Raw genomic sequence first — 19,529 nt, forward strand, 5'->3', positions numbered from 1 at the left:
TAGAGCGTTGTTTATCCAAAAACTGATCAACTGAAACGTCGGTTAACTGAAAGCTTTCCAGTTGGACTGTGTCATGCTGAATCGAATGTTTTTAACACAAGATTAACTTCCAAAATATAATTTTTTTGTTTTTATATTTTTATTTTGTTTCTACAAAATAAAGAAATAATAATTAACAATTCAATAGCCATGATTATTTGCGAGAATGAGGCCGAAGTTTTAAACATGAAAACATGTACGTCGGATGTTCAGCACCACTTTCCTGTAAGCCTAGAAGTTTGACAATGGTGTTTGGAAAGTCAGTGGAATCATGCTCGACATTCCAACTTTCCAAACACCATTGTCAAACTTCTAGGCTTACAGGAAAGTGGTGCTGAAACATGAAAACATACATGTTTTCATGTTTAAAACTTTGACCTCAACCTCACTATTATTTTAAAAAATTTACGTTGGGCTTAACATCGACAAAAATTCAATGCAAAGTGACACGCAACGGAGAAAAATTTCAACATGGGATAGGTTAATATATTTTTTCATACATAATTCAACCCCAGTCTCCAATTGATTTGGATAAATGATGCTCTACTGTAATTATAATCATTAAATGTATTCATTACCAATAGCTCCTAAAGCAATTATAGACACAAACATTACTAAATATTTAATGGAATAATAATTATAATCATGAATAAGAAAGTTTCAAGTAGATATGTATTTTTAAAATAATGTTTTGTGTATTTGACTAAGATAACAAATTTCTAAATAAGAAATCTATCTCTTTCTCTCTTTCCATTTTTAATATGATTTAAACTTTTAGAGTCACAGCAATTTTATATATAAGTAAAATTTGTTATTAAAATTATTATTTTAATATTATATTAAATTTTAAAACTACAATATCAAATTACTTTCAATGTTATTTCAGTTTGAGGAAACAAATTTTATTATTTGTAAGTCTTTTCATACAATATTTTGAAATTATATTTTCACATTATGAATTGAAAATCATTACATCAGTATGCAATAAAAATAAATAGTATATATATTCTGCCAACTATGAAATTTTTAATATAGTTTATTAATACAAATATTTTTTTACGTTTATTTTAATATTTTTGAAAAGATTTCTATATTAACGTTTTAGTAATTCCAACTCTCACTCATGATTATAATTTTTAATTTTCATTTATTAAAATTAATTACAAAAATCTAAGAAGATTAGTTTAATCATACCAAAATGCTAAATTTTCCCAAGAACAAGTCAATCCTAAGTATTCACTCTTTTTTAGAAAGAATGAAAAAATAATATAAATGCAGAATTTTATATAATGTGTAAATTTATTCATCTTTATCCTTATAGTAGCTAAGAATTTTTCAGACCTTAACAAATTTCTAACTCATTTAATAATAATATAAAAGTTTTATTGTATCATACTTTAACAAATACAACAATCTCTTGTAAAATTATAGAATTCAAGATTAAAATTTTAAATTTGATAGAAAAATGATACTTTTATTTATTAAATTTATGGAAAATTACAATATTTACCTTAATTTAATATTATTAGTTTTCAATTTGTGTTATTCTCAAATTGTTATTGGCATAAACTGTATATAGCATTTATCTATGTACTAAATAATATTATGAAAGTGGATGTTAAGATGAATATATACTGTAGGTCAAATTTTTCAGCATTAATTATTCTATAAGCATAGAGTAAATAAAGATTAGAGACTGCACCTTTCAACTTCTTTATATACTGACATGGATTCAGCCAAGATCCAATGTGGCCACATAGTGAGGATATTTCAAATGCATGCAATCAAATGAAATGTTTATTATCAAATTAATTTTTAATAAAAGTTACTTCAGTTAATGAAGCACTTCTGATAATTGTAAATGCATGAGAATATTCTAGTTTACAGCAAAGCAACATTTAATTAAGCCATCAATATATTATTTTATGCAAGGTTTTCAATCATTTATTTTGAAAAATAATGATTATATTATTTTGAATATTAGCTCAGATTACAGAACAAACCTTTATAATTGTAAGGATTAAAATTTTGAGATTATATTTATACATTACATTAAATAATTTTATGATACATCATGAACAAGCAAGGAATCAATACATATAAACAACCGTAATAGCCTGATGCAAAGCAACAACACACCAACCACTGCCATAAATCCCCAGGCTATAATTTGGAATAAATAATTATAAATCATAAATGAATTTGGCACTACAGGGAGGTGTTAGGTGCCAATGTCAATGACATGTATTGTACTTTCAGAGATATACTTATTTATAATACTGTACAGTGGCGTAGCATAGTGGGGGCGGCAGGGGCGGCCCGCTCCGGGCGGCACTTTTAGGGGGCGGCAAAATTTCAGAATAAATAATAATAATATCTTGTAAAAATTTTTGTAATAAATGTGATTATTATGTTGTAAAACATATATACATGATTTTTTTATTTGTAACATGTACAATACACAATAATGAAGATTGTTCTTGCCGAAAAGTTCTTTAGAATTACTGTATATTTTAGTCTTTTAAATTGAGATACCTAAATAAGGGGGGGCGGCAAAATTTTCCTCCGCCCCAGGCGGCTGACACCCACGCTACGCCACTGATACTGTATTTATATACTCTATTGGTAGTATCATACATCACAAGACTACTGCACCTCACTAAAAAGATGGCCAACGCTCTCATTAGTATTGCTAGGAACACATGGGGCCTTGGCCCTAATGCTACTAAGCTTATTTCCAGGGGTGCAATTCAGCTAGCACTCCTCTATGCCATATAGGTCTGGGGCCACATGGCCGCCAAAGTCCATAATCGCAAAAAACTGTTATCTGTTCAAAGGATTGCAGCTCTCCGCATTTGTAAGGCTTATAGGACTGCGCCCACTAGTGCCCTTTTGGTAATGTCAGAATTGAACCCCTATCAACTTAGAAATTAAATACATTGTGTGGCAGGAAAATCTCGTCACCTTACCCTGGCGAGATTATAATGACTCAGATGTTGACAATATGAGATTCCCCCCAGTTTGACCTTGATTGATGATATCAAGGCATCAGCTGTACACGAAGTGTTTAGCTGGCAGAAAAGAGGGTAAGGGGAAGGGGAGGGGAAGAAGGAGGGAGAAGAGATACAGTAGAGAAAGGTAGGATCCCTCTGAACGGCATACATGGCTACAGTACTCTCTATGTTTGATGTTGGCATGCAGCTTTTATGCTGCAAGGTCATAGTCCCCAAAGGTCTAAAAGAAAATCTGAATGTAGTAAGCACCAATAATTGAGCACCACCATGAATAGCTAAGTGTAAAAGTTAGTGCCAAATTAGTAGGAACACTTATATCTACTTAATACTAATAAAACTGAACATGATTGCAAATCTTAATGCTAAACAGCTAGACAGACAGTGTGAAAGCAAATGAACACAATGACAAACTGGACGAGACAAACAAGCAAGACCTAAATATATTTTATTTTATTTTTTATTATTATTTTTTGAATGTTAACTTACTAACTAAACTAACCTACCATAACCTAGGACAAACCTAACCAGATGATTAAAGCTAACAAACCCTAATCTAATTTAACCTAACTTATCATAACCTAACTGGAAACCAAGCTAAGAGTCTCTAATCTAATTTACAACTAGGACTAACTTAAACTAACTGAATTTAGACTGAAAAAAAATGGAAAATAAGAATTAAAATACAAAGTTCAAAGGCAGCTATATATTGACAGTTGAAACAAAGCAAGGGAAAGCTAATTGCCATCAGTGCCCCCAGAGTAAGTGCTCTCAAGAACCCCACTAAGGGATATGAATGCAAGTAGATGGTGGAACATTGTACGCATGTGAATGAGTTGGTGCGGATTGCAAGGCCAGTTGTACTATTCAAGAATAGCAGCTCTCATTAAACTATCCCTAATGTCATTGTACCTATTGCAGTTAAAAACTAACTGAAGTGGTGTTTGGTCGTCCTGAATACCATAATTGCATTGTGGATTGTCCCCAAGGTTAAATTCATGCAAGTATTGCTTAAAGTTTCTGTGTCCTGTAAGTAGCTGAGTGAGGGTGTAACTAGGGTAAAAGTGGCAAAGAATCGCAATAGTGTCAACCTTGGGGATGAAAGTGTAGGTGAGCCTACCAGTGGTGTCATGGTCCCAGCTGTCTTGCCAGAGAATGAAGATTTGCTTCTTGACGTGATTGTTGATGTACAAGGTAGGAATATAACTGAAAGTACTGGTGACTGAAGACTTTGCAGCTTGTTTGGCAAGACGATCAGTGGTCTTGTTACCAACAACCCCCGCATGACCCGAACCCATTGGAAATTATTCTAATGTTGTTGTCTAAGTGTCTGAGAATGTGGTGTATAAGATGGATGAGTTTTAAGCGGCTATCAGACTTCACAATTCTGTGTAAAGCTACCCTACCGTCAGAATAAATGTGATAATGTAAGTAGTGTCTTTTGTCCTTCCTATACCTAATGGGAATTAAGCTCATATAAATAGCTAAAGTTTCCTCCTGTGCTATTGAGCAGTGTGAACCTAGATGGAAGCATGCGTTGTGAAGCTCGCGGCCTAGGTCGGAGTAAACTACAAAAGTGGCACCCACATCGTCACCCATCTTGGAACTGTCAGTGTAAATCCTAAACATGGAATGATCATTTGGATCTTCGAAGTAAACGTCAGGGGCAAGCTGATGGATAGAATGGTAATCGTAAGTCGAGAGGGTATTTTTGTCGATGCTGAATTTTTTCTTGTATGTATGTATGTATGCATCTTACTAAAACAAACAGATCTAATAAAGGCTAAAATACAAAACCAACCATAAAGACTAAAGCACAAACCAAAAAAGTAAGAATTAACATAATATAAAAATAAAGTAATTAAAAAGTAAAAAAATTACAATTGTAATTTTTTGCACTTAGATTTGTTAAGATTTAGACTTTTTAAGATTAACACTTAGATTAACATTAACCTGTAAAATTGTAATATAAAAAGGATTTGTTTAAAAGTGAAGATACTATGATAAAGAAAAGTTATATAAACAAAAAATTATTATTGAATGATTATAAGATTAACATTAACCTGCAGAATAAGCAAAATTGTAAATTATAAAGCAATGAAAGACAAGATTTACTCACACAGCCAGTATCAACAAAAGTTTGTATATTCAGACACATTTCTTAAAAAGCAAAATAATATCAACTCATATTGAACAAAAGAAATACACTTGTAATAAAAATTTATAATAAAAAAATTATCTCTGAAACTGGAAGAATAAATAAATTATTCAGTACTTTGCTTATAATTGTACTGCAATATACAAGTAATAATCTCACTGAATGGCCATTTTGAATTTTGACCTTGAGTCCATGGAAGAAGGCTGTCACTATTTCTAAATAATATTTACTCCAGTATTTTAAGTGGTGTATATTTCAAATGAGATAGTCATTGAAATAAGTTTCAAAATGAATATCACTTCATAAAGAATATAATAGAGTTTACAAACAAAAAACATACGTATATCAAATGCACAATAACATTTCAGAAATTACAAATAACTAAAACAAGTAATAAAATGCAAAAGTGCATAATATAAACTAATTATGACATGCAAAAACACAACAACAACTACTAAACAATTACTACAACAAATACTATTACAAAAAAAAACTATTAAATATTCAAAGCAAACAGATCTAAGAAAGGCATTATTTAAGAAGATTTAAATTCATTTAAATTTTCTGCAATGTCATTAAATAACAACTACAAAACAGAGCATGCATGCATGCCCAACTACTTTCATCACAACATTATAAATCTTATATCATCATCTCAAAGATGACAAACATATCTGAATACATGCAATTCCAGCAGAAATTGCAATGATTTTTCACATATAATATCATGCATAACTAATTGCATACATGCAATATTTCTATTCAAATGGGATTCAAATCATTTGGCTTTTTATTACTTGCAGATAAACTGTCTAATAATGAAGAGTTGCATACTATAAATGGCACACGTATATAATTATAGCAAACATGATAAAATTTATCAAGCCTGGATTCTGTTCCAAGTGATTTCTATTCTTTTTTTAATTATGAAGAAACTAAAAAACATTTTGCATCCAGTATTATTCAAAGAAAGTTATTATTTTCAACTCCATAACAAGAAAATTGAAGTATTCCATAGATTCAACTTTATTATAAATTGCTTACAATATAAATAATTAATATTTCAATTCTGAGAAAGGCTAATTTGTTTAATGCTAGGATAAAATATAAACAGTAAGATAAATGCTTAACTTTATATTATAGTTATTTGGTTTGCATATAGTCCGTAGAATAAAAGTCTTTTCATAAGAATGTTCTTTTGTAAAGATATGAATTTCAAATAATGACTAAAGTTCCAAAAATTTCAAATGCAAATCTGACATTTTAATTTACCAGATTTTTGAAACTGTGTTTATGAACACTACAAACATTATGAAATCATAATGCAGTGGAAAATTATTTGCTGTTATTTAAAATTCAAATATAAAGTATTTAATGCCAAAAAAAATCTGTCAAATTTATATTTTTTTTTTTAGAATTTTTGGAAACTACAGCAAAACTTATATATAGCATGTAATGTATTGCAATTTTATAATTACATGAAATAAAATTATATTTATTACATAATTTCATTAATTATATAGCATTATTTTTCTGCATCACTATTAGTTTAGAGAAATTTCTATTTTTATAATCATAAATATATAAAACATATTCATGAGTTCATATTTAGTTATAAAATCTTTTTCTAATATGTTTATATATTTAAAATCATATATTTAGTTTTGTAAAATTTGCACAATTTCTCATACTTAAAAAAAAAATCAGATATAAAAATTTTTGCTTTTATTATCATCCATATTGAAAAAGTTTATTTAAACTTATATCACCTGATCTCCTACATGAAATTGTATCAATGTTTGAAATGCATTAGAATATAATTTGAGTGATCAGAATTAGATATTTTGTTTAGCAGACATCTAAATATTTATGAATGATGTTAACTATATTTTAACATACAGTATAAGGATTACAGACAGAGAACCCTACTAACCTTAAAGTACCAATGTGACTTGAGTTAGCTATGCACTTAGGTCTCTTCTTAGTAATCAAAGTTAAAGAAACTTACACAACATCCTGCAAATATTTCACCCCAGACAGGTATCTCTCCCTTTGGGCTTCTTAGCTTGTCTCGAACAAAATCATTCACCTATTTATTTAGAAGTTCTTTTATTTAAAATATTTCTGATTTAAATTGTTAAATATAAATGCTATATTTCAATAAATTCATAGTGATATAATATATACTTTAAGGAAAAAATATCAAATAATATTAAATGATATATTTTATATAATAACAAGGTTTAAAACTCATCTTAATTTATCTTTATTTAGGATCCAAACTCTTATATTTATTTTCTACAGACAAACTTTTTATTTATATTAACATTAAAATTTTTTAAGCAAAAAATTAAAGCCTACAAAATATATTTAAGCATTCAGAAAATTTGAATACAATACTACAATAAATTTGATTAATGATTTGATATAATCACTAATAATATCACTTTGTATGTTATAACAATTTCCCTTGACGATTAAAAACAATCTAATTATTAATAAAATCTTTTGCTATCAGGAAAAATAGTTATTTCAGAAATAGTATTCCATATCAATTACATCTAAATTTAAACCAATCTATTGGGTTGAACCAATAGTTCATTTGGTTTTTAGAAAGAAATAAAATATACTATTTTGAAATAAATAAAAACATTTAATCCACAATGTATTCACCCTTCTGTTCAATAACCTTATGCCACCTGATGAATAGTTTCATAATTCCATCTGTGTAGAACTGGGTGGGTTTCTGATTGAATAAATTATCGATGTGATTTTTGATATCTTCTAAAGATTGAAATTCTATGCCATTTAAATTATTCTGCAATGAATGAAAAAGATGATAGTCTGAGGGAGCAATATCTGGAGAATACGCTGGGTGACTCAGAACATCCCAGTTAAAGTCTAGAAGTTTTTGGCACATGTTTAACGATATGTGTGGTCTTGCATCATGGTCTTGCATTATGGAATACCACTCCCTGTCAATTTGCAATTCTGGACGTTTTTGATGCACTTCTGCCTTTAGTTCATCCAGTTGGAGACAATATTTATTGGAATTAATTGTTTGGGATAAAAGCTCATAATAAAGAACCCCTTTCCAGTCCCACCAAACTGAAATCATTACTTTTCTGGGATGCAAACCAGCTTTAGATTGCAGCACTGGAGGATCACCTGGCTTACTCATAGATCTCTTGCATTGAGTATTGTTGTAAACAATCCATTTTTCATCGCCTGTTATTAATTGCTTTATAAAGGAACCATCTTTGTTGTGTTTTAAAAGCGAATCACATACAGAAACATGCTCAATAAGGTTTCATTCACTTGATGGCGAATCCAAACATCATAATGAGAAGTGTATCCAAGGCTAGCCAAATGTCTGACAACAGATGTTTGGGATATTTTTAAGATGTCAGTTATCTTTCATGTTGTTTTATGCCAATCATTTTGAATTAAAGCCGTTATGGACTTGTGAGTACCGAGGAGGTACAATGAAGTCAGACCGCCGTTTAATTTCAGCTAACAAGTCGGAGGAACTTGCCCACGAGTCAGAGATGGCTTATTTGTCGGTAGGGTTTCCCGCAGGGACAGGACTACTTCTTCATCCAGTCGAGTGTAGGAGGGAAGGTGGAGTTGTGGTAAGGTGATAGGCGAATATTTGAGCAAATAAGACACCATTTAACAGAATAACAACGATTTAATAAAAAAAAAAAAAGTTACAAAAATCTGACATTAAAGGGGTGACATATATAAAAAGCTATATATCCCTACCACGCAAAGAGAGGGAGAATTCACATTGGTGGGTTCCATACCTCTTAGAGAATCTGATTTTGTATAAAGTAGTTCTGAATTCTAAATCCGTAGGATATCCAAATTCCTTAGGGCAAGAGACACAAGGCACAAGATAACTCTTTTGTCACAAGTGATGCTGGACGACAATCGACTCCCCTAAGGGGGAGAAGGAAGCATCTTATATAGCTTTTTGATGGGAAAGTTGGTCACGTGAATGTGATTAGGCCATAGGTGTTCCTGGGATTGGAAACAATACGGCGAATTCGGGCGCTAACTATAAACTTAAGTTGCAAGATGATCTGTACTCAGCGTAAGAACAATGGATAGTTGACAGTCATACGGCCGGGAACGCATATTTTCTCCGCCAGCACATTTTCTAGCGAGGATGTTTATAATAGGAAAATTCTCAATTCAATATAGGGAACAATTATTATAATTTTACGTTCAGGGGAATTTCCAGATCTCATAGACTCACCTTCTATGGTTGAAGGCCGTCATGACTGAGGTGCATCTTTGAGAGAAAAATTTCCTTCCCTAAATTTTGAAAACCATTTCTGGCATATTTGATCAGTAACTGCATCCTCCCCATATACAGCACATATCTTTTTTTTTGAGTTTTTGTCGCATTTTTTCATTTTTGGAAATGATGGACCATGAGATGTCAAAAATGCCCTTCTTATCTTTTAATTTTAATTTTAATTTTTTTTTCTTAAAAAATAACAAAATTTTAAAAAATAGCTGTAATTAAACTTATGTAATAAATATGCAAATATTCATAATGTCAACCTAAACAAGTTAAAACTTGATAAGCACGACAGAGGCGCCACAGATGAGTGATTATGTAAATATCAGAACAAACTTTTGGTTCAACCCAATATATTTTCACAATAAAAGTTATCATGAGATTTTATTATTGATATTTAAAAATAATAATAAAATGCTACATACTGTCAATTTAATGGCTTTTTCAGGGCAAACTCCCACTAATTGTGGCATCAAACCTCTATATAAACCAAAGATCCCTTCATGACGTATCACTTTTGCAGCACAATCGAAACTGTTTTTATACATTAATTCACCAATATAGGAACCAGAACGCTGATTCTGCATTCGCGTTTTTACAAGATCAATAGGATAAACAACTGTTGCACCAGCAGCTGAAAAAAATACACATGAATTAATTCCATCTTATGTAAATTCATTAATAAAATTGAATTTTTATAAAATACATTTTTTAAATTTAAATCTTTGTTAATTTCAATTTCTACCATATTAAGGCCAAGACTCCAGTTGCATAAAAACCCTTGCTGTAAATACTTTCAATCCCGTGACCTATTTGCATTTGCATGTGGTCTGGCTCCACTAGTGAAGTTTTTACTATAATGGTTCTATTGAACTTATGGTTGTATATGTAATATATCAATATAAAGACAATGATTATATTCTGCTTTTTTTTTTGTATTATAATTACAAATGAAGTAAAAATAATATCTTTATTTTCATATACTGTATATCTCGACAGATAAGACAATAGTTGAATCATAAAAAAAAAGGCCCCCAAAATCCAGGGTCGTCTTATAGGACAGATACAAAAAAATATTAGATTGAAATTTATATAAATTAAAACCATTATAAAAAGATGGACAAACCGTAATTATTTACTAGTAGATAGTAGGGTATGTGCACAAAATAGAATAGCTGATATGATGTTTTTGGGAATAGTCAAGGTCATTACCCGAATGCCGAATCAGTGCGAATGTCTGCAACAATCACAAGGCAGTGCTGCCAGATACAAGAAAATAAATTTGTTCATTTGAAAAATTACAAATAGGACATAATTCCATATACACTATACAGTATTATTATTCAGATGATGATCGCTGATCTAAACTAAATTCATAGCCCGTTGATAGTTTGGGGTCGTCTTATAGGACAGATATATGCTAAAACTATAAAACTTTCATAAAAATTTATACCTTGTCTTATCTGCTGAGATATACAATATTAACTTTTATCATCATGTTATTATGATACTATACTTCAATTATACACTTAGCTTTTTATTATATACTCACCTAAATTGAAGGATTTTCCTTTGGCTGTCCATATAGCTTGTTTTAAGCTGGATGCCTAAAACAAACCATTCTTATAATCAGGTGCCTCTTGTCATATATACATAGATACCTTTGGATGTTTTTGATAAATATTTCCAGATCTATTCTAGTTCTTTTCCAAGTAGCCATGAGAGAATGTGCAATAAAAGCTCATTTTCCACCAATTTTCGCACAAATGAAACAATGATGTAGATTCTACTGACTTCTGATTGGTTGATAGTACCATTTTACAGACATATTTGTGTTGAAAGTTGAACACTGCTCAACTCGCTTTATGCTCATTTTATGACCTGCTCTGGCATAAAATATTATGGTCACATGATTAAAAGTATTTACGGTGAGGTTTTTACACTCATTTTTACACTAGTGGAGTCTCAACCAAGTTACTTTGACAAGAAAAGTAAAATTGTTATTAAAATTAATCTAAAGAAATATTTATCTGGTATATAAAATTCCATACCACTTTGCATAATCAATGAAAATATAATGTCTGATCAAATTTATTACTATAAAAACTCTATAAATGTGAAAGGATCATCATCAAAACAGTAACTCAAATTTTGGTGCAATTTATAAATTAATTGATCTATTTTAATTACTATTTGAATTAATAATTCAAATAGTAATTAAATTAAAATAATTAAATAAAGTAATTAAAATAGATCACTTATCACTTATAGATCACTTGTAGATCATGGATTTCACTTATACATATATTTGAATTCAAATATATGTATAAGTGAAATACATGTTTTTGAAATAATATATTATTTTTGTTGCTATTGACAAATACAAGGAAGTATAAATACAATCTTAAAAATATTTTGTATACAATTAAACTAGAAAGGAAAAAAATATATTTATTTAAATACGTATTATCACACAGAGTAACATAATGATATCTTAGTACAAATAGATCGTCATTAATCTCAAACCTTTGCCCTCCTAGCCACGTTTTCAGTTCAGGAAAGAATGGAAGTCTTCACACATTAAAAAATTCCAAGCTGAGTGGAAGTCTTCCACCACCTTTAAACACCCAGCATATAGCCCCAATTTAGCACCGTGTGACTTCCACCTCTTTTTTACAGAAAAAGTAGCTAGAAGGGCAGAGGTTCAAGACTAATGACGATCTTCAAAACAACGTTAGGGTCCATCTCAAGTCATTGGTGGCAACATTCTATGACAAGGGGATGGAAAAGCTTATCCACAGATATGACAAATGCCTCAATCTTCACAGTGATTATGTCAAAAAGTAACCATGTTTGTACCTAACTTTTGGTAATAAATTCATTTTGTTATTTACACTTGTCTTTGTTTTATAAACCATTGAAGGTTAAAAAAACAGCCTACATAGATAATTGGTATTTACTCCTATCTCCAGTTACAATTATTTTTGGCAAATGGAAGTACATTTATTAATAGTGAATAAGTAATAATTCTAATATTGGATTCATTTTGTTTAAAAACAGTCTTTTTGTCACCACAGCAATTTATTGCCATAACTTTGAGATTGTCCTTTTTATCTTCTAAATAATACATATATATTTTTGGAGATTTCTTCCCCCAAAAAATATCTTGAAAATGTTCACCATTAATGCACTAATTGTTGACCATAAATGCACTAATTGTTGACCATAAATGCACTAAAGCTTGACAGTGCACTGTCAAGCTTTAGTGCATTTATCTTATTACCTCATCTCTCTAAATTGACTAAATTCACGAATACATTGTTGAAACTATTTTAAGATATTTCGAGTTAAAAATGTATTACAATGTTCAATAAATCTATCATTAAATAAATTTAATAGTTTCTTGTAAAATACAGTGTCCCAAATTAAACTTGACATTTCCCAGCTGACTGCAACAAAAACTATCCATCAGAAAGTCTTGAAAGTTTGGGAATGCCTTAATGCGATGATGGAATTTTTTCATGACTTTCTCAGGAATAGTTTTTGCTGTAGCCAGCTGGGAAATGTCAAGTTTAATTTGGGACACCCTGTACTTTGTAGTCTGGTTAATGTAACATTAATTTCCATTATAATTAATTAATTCCTATAACACTAATTATTAAATTCTATTTAATTTCAAACTTTAATTCTACATTTTAGAGAGATAGACATTTATTTTGAATGTTTCACAAACTTCCTTAATAAAAATTATTAACAACCATTTTCAAACTAAATATATTTAAATTTAATGACTACACATTTAGTAAAATTAAATGTGTATTCATTAATCCTAAGTATGTTTAGTTTGAAAATGGTTGTTAATAATTTTTATTAAAAAAGTTTGTGAAAAATTCAGAATAAATGTCCATCTCTAAAATTGATGATGCAATAATTATTGTAAAGTATTATATTTACTTTAAAACAGAAATAAAAACTTAATTTAAATTATTTACAGCTGCTCCCCTACTTACAAACATTCAACTTATGAACAATTTGACCATATGTCCTAAAATTTAAATTTCACACCAATTCTAAAGTTCTCTTGCCATTCATGGGGTGGCATTGAATTCAGTCTTGGCCGATAATAAATCATAGATTTTTAATAATTAATGTGGGCTTATTTCTACTGCATATCATCATTATTTGTTTTTGCATGAATTCTGAGGTTCCATAGCCACTCATGATGTAGTGTTGAAATTGGTAATAATAGAATAATGGCATTTTTTGCTATTGCTTGCAATTTTTATAAACTTTTACAATTAGTGCTTTAGAAATGCATCCAAAATGTAATAGTAAATCTATCAGTGGAGCTAAATGCAAGAAGTGTAGCTCTATTATCATGAAAAACTTGACATTATAAAACTAAATGCATTAGGTAAAAAAAAAGCATTTGATTCATCGTAGACTGCATACGTTATTAAAACACCACACTCATAACACCTTATAAATTAGCAGCCGTGTTTATTCGGTACAAACAAACGTTTTCGGTCGTATTTAACGACCTTCTTCAGGAAATATCCAACAAAAGCGAACACAACGAAAATCTGCAGTAACGAATAATCGGCTGCTAATTTATAAGGTGTTATGAGTGTGGTGTTTTAAAAGCATTTGAAACACCTGCTACTAAGCAGTAGCAAGCAGGTAAACAAACAATGTATTCTATTAAGTACCTTGATGGATCAAATACTAAGTGGTTATTTTCTATACAAATGTACTTTCTAGGCTAGTTTTTGACTTAAGACAAAACCTCAGGAATTTAACCTGTTCATAAGTAAGGGAGCACCTGTACTATATTCAAAAAATTAAATTACATATATTCATTATTTTAAAAAATTTTTAAATTTACAATATAAGAAATAAACAGTGATGCATATATATATATATATATATATAATTAAAAAACACATCTAATTTAACACTGCATTGCTAATTTCTGACAGAAGCTGTTTTATTTTTTACAATTTCTTGATATAATTATAACAAAGAATTTTTCCAAAAATGTATTGGAAAAAAATATAATTTATAATTAGGTAATTAATTGTCAATATAAACTATTTCCTTACTGATAAAAATATTAAAATTGTCCATATGTAATGTAGTTCTTTTAAATGCTTAATGAACAAAACATCACAAAATAACAACAAGATGCTTTTTTCGCTATTGTGAATCCACTATTAGGAACTAATCATATGAGGAACACAGTTAATCAGTGTTTTAGAAGTATTTTATTGTTGATACTCAGTCAAAGATGCATTTTGGGCATAAGCCCCTAATCAGTTTAACCTGTTTAAGTACAGTGAAATGTCAGTACAACGAATGCCAGTTTAACACAATTTTTGATATAATGAATATATCTCAAATCCTCCAGTCACCAATTTCCTATTCAGATCAATGCAAAAATGTTTCAATTTAACAAATACCATTATAATAAAAATTCTATCCATTACAAAAGAATAGTTTCATTTTAATGAAATCTATAAATACATAAATCATTCATTATTAGTAAATGATGAATATTATATCAAACAGTAGTCTCAAATTAAAAGTCGACTCTGCCATGAAACTTAATTTGAGGGGCTTATGCCCAAAATGCATCTTTGATTGAGCATCAATAATAAAATACTACTAAAACAATGATTAACCATGTCTATCATAAGATTAGTTCCTAATAGTGGATTTACAATAGTGAAAGAAGCATCTTGTTATTTTACAATATTGATTAGAATGAAAAACTCATTGAATAAAGTTGTTTTATCATTTAAAGTGGAAAAACTTTAAATGAAAAGCTGTCATAATTATTGAAAACATTACAATTACTTTAACAAAAATTAAGCAAAATTATAAAATTTTATAATTTTTAAAACTTTCAAATCATTTTATATTAATTTTAAATAAATTATAAAAGTTTAATCAAACTTAAAAAAGAAAGAAATAGACATGCTGATTATAATAAGATAAGAATTCTATCTAGTTCTCAAAATAATAAACTTTCTTCCATTTTGTTTTTTAATATTAATTTGGATGAATATATTTTTTTCTTTTTAGTAAATTAACATCTGACAATTAATCAACAATTAATAATATCGTTGGTATATTGGCATTGACATTGACAATAATATTGACAGTTCAGAACAAGTCAATATAATAAATCTTTCATTATTAATAAATTTAACTTCTAAAAATTTAAGTTACAAGATTATTTTAAAAATATGTACCAAAAGTTGAAAACTTTAATAAGTACAAATATGGAATATAGTTGCCATAAAGATTCTTCATCAATACTTAGTATTCATATTCCATTGTTTACTGTATATTTAAAAGTTAAATTATTACCTTTGTGAATTTTCAATATAAATTAAATAACATTTTCATAATATTTTTGTTGTCTGATTCTCCTTAAATGATAATAATATTTTAATTAACATAACTTACCTCCTGCAAAAGAACCAAGAACAAACCTATATATGCTTTCTAATATTTGGATACCAACACCTCTATCAGCAGGACTCTGTTGAAGAAATATTTATTTTTTAAATTATCATTTGAACATTTAAATGTCACAGAAGAATTGATAGCATATTTTAAATCCTAAATAAGATCAAAAATCAACTTTTACAACAGAGAAAGTTATAAAGTTATAATTCATCTATTTAACATTAATTGACTACAAAGCAGACATTAAATACATCTTTGTACTTAAAAGTACAAAGAATTTTTAATTAGAAAACTTCATAAATATTTAAATTAAAATAAAACACAAGAACTTACTGGAATGAAAAATAAAACGTATAACACCTTTAACACATCCAGTATAAAGATTTAATAGCTTAAACTATTAAATCTTTATACTGGATGTGTTAAAAGGTGTTATACGTTTTATTTAAATTAAACATTTGTATTTCATGTACTATATGTATAATAGGCAAACATTCTTAATTTTACTATATATGATACTTAGGAACAGTGAGGGTTCTTACATAAATAAATCTGTCCCTGATCATCCCCATAAATGTTAAATAAAGAACCCTTCAGTTTCCATGAATTAATAAATGTATAACTTTGCATTACAAATTGCATGGTTATCACCAAGTCATGTGACTTAAAGTCTCAAAAAACTCAAACTTGTAAATAGACCTCATTATTACATATAATTCTTGTTGTTTAGACTATTTCAGTTTAGCACCACAATTTAGTGTCAATAAATGGTGATACTAAATTGAAGTTTGGCTATATATTAATTTTATCCAACTATTTAATTACTTTACCCATTAATTTAAAATAATATTAACTTTACTATTAATTTAAACCTATTCAAGATTTGTAATAACATTTTCAAAGTATACACAAACTATCAGTTTTAAGTAAAATTTTGATTTCATAAATTTACCAAAATTTTTAATATATGAATAATTTTAGGCCAATCAAATTTCAAAATCCTTTTGTTTGATTTTTTTAGAACTTCTAATTAAACAGATATAAATTTGGTGTAATTTTACTGAATCATAACTTAAAGAATTTTTTATAAAATAATGGACAAATAATCTATATTTTTATAATGTTAAAAGATACATCTGTTCAGTCAATTTTTCTTAGATATTTCAAAAATGATTTTAAAAAACAATAGTTCATAAAATAACTATTAAAAAAATTAAAGTTTGCAGAAAAAAAAGGAAAACATATTTTTATAATAATAAATGTACTAACTACTACTTAAACAATAGTATAGTAAATAGTAAAGTAAATAATACTTAATTAAAGAATACATACACATTTATAAATTGTTATACAAATACACAATTATATGTCATTTATTAAACTTACATCAACTGCTTTCATTTCTGTTATTGGTCTTAAAACGTGCCTTGTTGGTCTGTAAGGTGCTATTTTTTCTAAATCTTCAAAAGTGATGCGTCTAATTTTGAAATTTATACACACAAAGTTATTCAGTAGAAAGACAATTTAACATAAATAATTTGATATCAATAAGAAATAATGTCATCATTAAAATTCAATAACTTTTTCAAAAACGACATGTTCAAATGATTCAGAATATAAGCCAGTGCCATAGATTTACAAAAATTATCAAAACACACACAAAACATTTAATGTTACTCTTTATTGCATAATTTACATTCCTTAAATTTAAAAGAAATACTCCATCAGAATGTTAAGTTTAGCACGCTATTTACATCAAGCAAATCTGAAAATAAAATTTAACATTTTTTGGAATATTTTCACCATTGTACAATTAAAAAATTTTCTGCCTCCTTAAATGTTTGAATGTGTTTTTTTTGTTTTTTTTTTAAAACATGAAAAATATACCAAATCAATATTAATTCATAAATTCATATAACCTGAAAAATTTACGCTAAAATTATCATATTAAACAAAATATGCAATTACCATCAAACCAGCAAAAATTTGATTTAACTAATTGTTAAACAAACATTTTCATCCATTTTCAATGGCCATCCTCAGGTTTCAAAGTAACGAAATGTTTGTTCAAAGAACGCCAATTCCAAACATTTTTTAAAAGTTGCAGGTCAAGAAAATATGCGCATGCTCAATATCACATTTTCACAATGTGCAACTTTTTAAAAATGTTTGGAATTTGCATTCTTTGGACAAATGTTCCATTACTTCAAAACCTGAAGATGACTTTTGAAAATGGATGAAAATGTTTATTTAACAATTAGTTAAATCAAATTTTTGCTGGTTTGATGGTAATTGCATATTTTGTTTGTCTTGTATACCAGTAATATTGTGGTAGTTGTATCATCATATTAAATTATAAAATTTAAATTTTATAAATTTATGTTAAAAATCTTAATGACAAACTTCTACACTTTCACCAATACACAAGAACTAGTTAAAAACTTTATTCTAAACATTATTCAAAATTCTGTTTAACATTTAAAATATATATGATTTTAAGTCTCCCAAAAATGAATATAACAATGTTTATAAATGTCAGAGATATAACAAAATAAATACAAATAAGAAAGAAAACTATTATTAGCTAATTAAAAATTAGAAAGTCAAAATCATTTGTAATAAAATACTGAAATGTAACAATTTTTTCAAAAATAAAACTGCTAACAAATTATCAAATTAGAATTAGAAATTTTATTAGAAATATTTTGTTACAATCTTATTATAAATTGATCACAAATTCTGTTTCTAATAAAAAGTTTTAAATATTGTTTTAACTGATTTCTTTATAATACTTTTTAAATCAAATATGGGATAAAATAGTTTACAATGTAGGCAAGAAAACATATTTCTAAATGCTTCATTTTATTGTAATCTATTTATAATACATTTATTATAAAAATTACATTACAGACTACAAAAATATATCTCATATCATATTATAGAACAAAAATCATAAAAATGTTATTCAAATTGATATAAATTTTAAAAGTTTATTTAAATTTACCCTGTATGATGATGCAAAAATCCTGATAATTCAAACAAAATATCTATTTCCAAAGGTGTAATTTGTGACATCTGAAGAGAAGCTGATAAAAATTCCTCTAAAAATTGTAATAATACTTAATGCAATATAAATAAAGGAAAAATACTTAATAAATTTCAAAATATATGTCAATTTTATATACTAACCTTTGGTAACTTCTAAATTAGTATTTCCTCTGGTAAAATGTAAATAAATTTTCTTTACTAATTCCATATTATTTAGCAAACTATTAAATGCCATGAAGTAAGGAAATGTAACAACATGACTAGGTGCTTCACCAGCTACCTAAATAATTGATAATTTTAAATTATATTAATAACTTAAAATGTTTAAATATTCAATAACACGATTTTCACATATTGGTTGTATAAATTTGTTAATGCTAGTTAATCAAATGATACAGCCAAACTATTATTGGGCTACAGTGTTGCTAATTAATTAAAATATTAAGCAGTTTTGACTAGAGGTAGACAGTAAACAATCATCTCATGTTAA

The 19,529-nt window shown here is 28.0% G+C and overlaps 1 protein-coding gene across 3 annotated transcripts in view; it reads right to left on the reverse strand.

Moving 5' to 3' along the window:
• Window positions 1–19,529, reverse strand: part of LOC136985186 (calcium-binding mitochondrial carrier protein Aralar1-like) — a 56,659-nt gene that overhangs the window by 12,536 nt on the left and 24,594 nt on the right. For all 3 annotated transcript variants that reach the window (XM_067282400.1, XM_067282402.1, XM_067282401.1), the window contains 6 exons: window positions 19,181–19,319; window positions 18,996–19,092; window positions 17,378–17,468; window positions 15,989–16,064; window positions 9,943–10,151; window positions 7,217–7,297 (listed from right to left, as the gene is read on the reverse strand). In XM_067282400.1, the coding sequence (XP_067138501.1) occupies window positions 7,217–7,297; window positions 9,943–10,151; window positions 15,989–16,064; window positions 17,378–17,468; window positions 18,996–19,092; window positions 19,181–19,319 (693 nt within the window). The remainder of the gene's footprint in view (window positions 1–7,216; window positions 7,298–9,942; window positions 10,152–15,988; window positions 16,065–17,377; window positions 17,469–18,995; window positions 19,093–19,180; window positions 19,320–19,529) is intronic.

Source organism: Centruroides vittatus, unplaced genomic scaffold (assembly GCF_030686945.1).
Source record: "Centruroides vittatus isolate TY-2023 unplaced genomic scaffold, ASM3068694v2 contig_955, whole genome shotgun sequence".
Classification (NCBI taxonomy): domain Eukaryota; kingdom Metazoa; phylum Arthropoda; class Arachnida; order Scorpiones; family Buthidae; genus Centruroides; species Centruroides vittatus.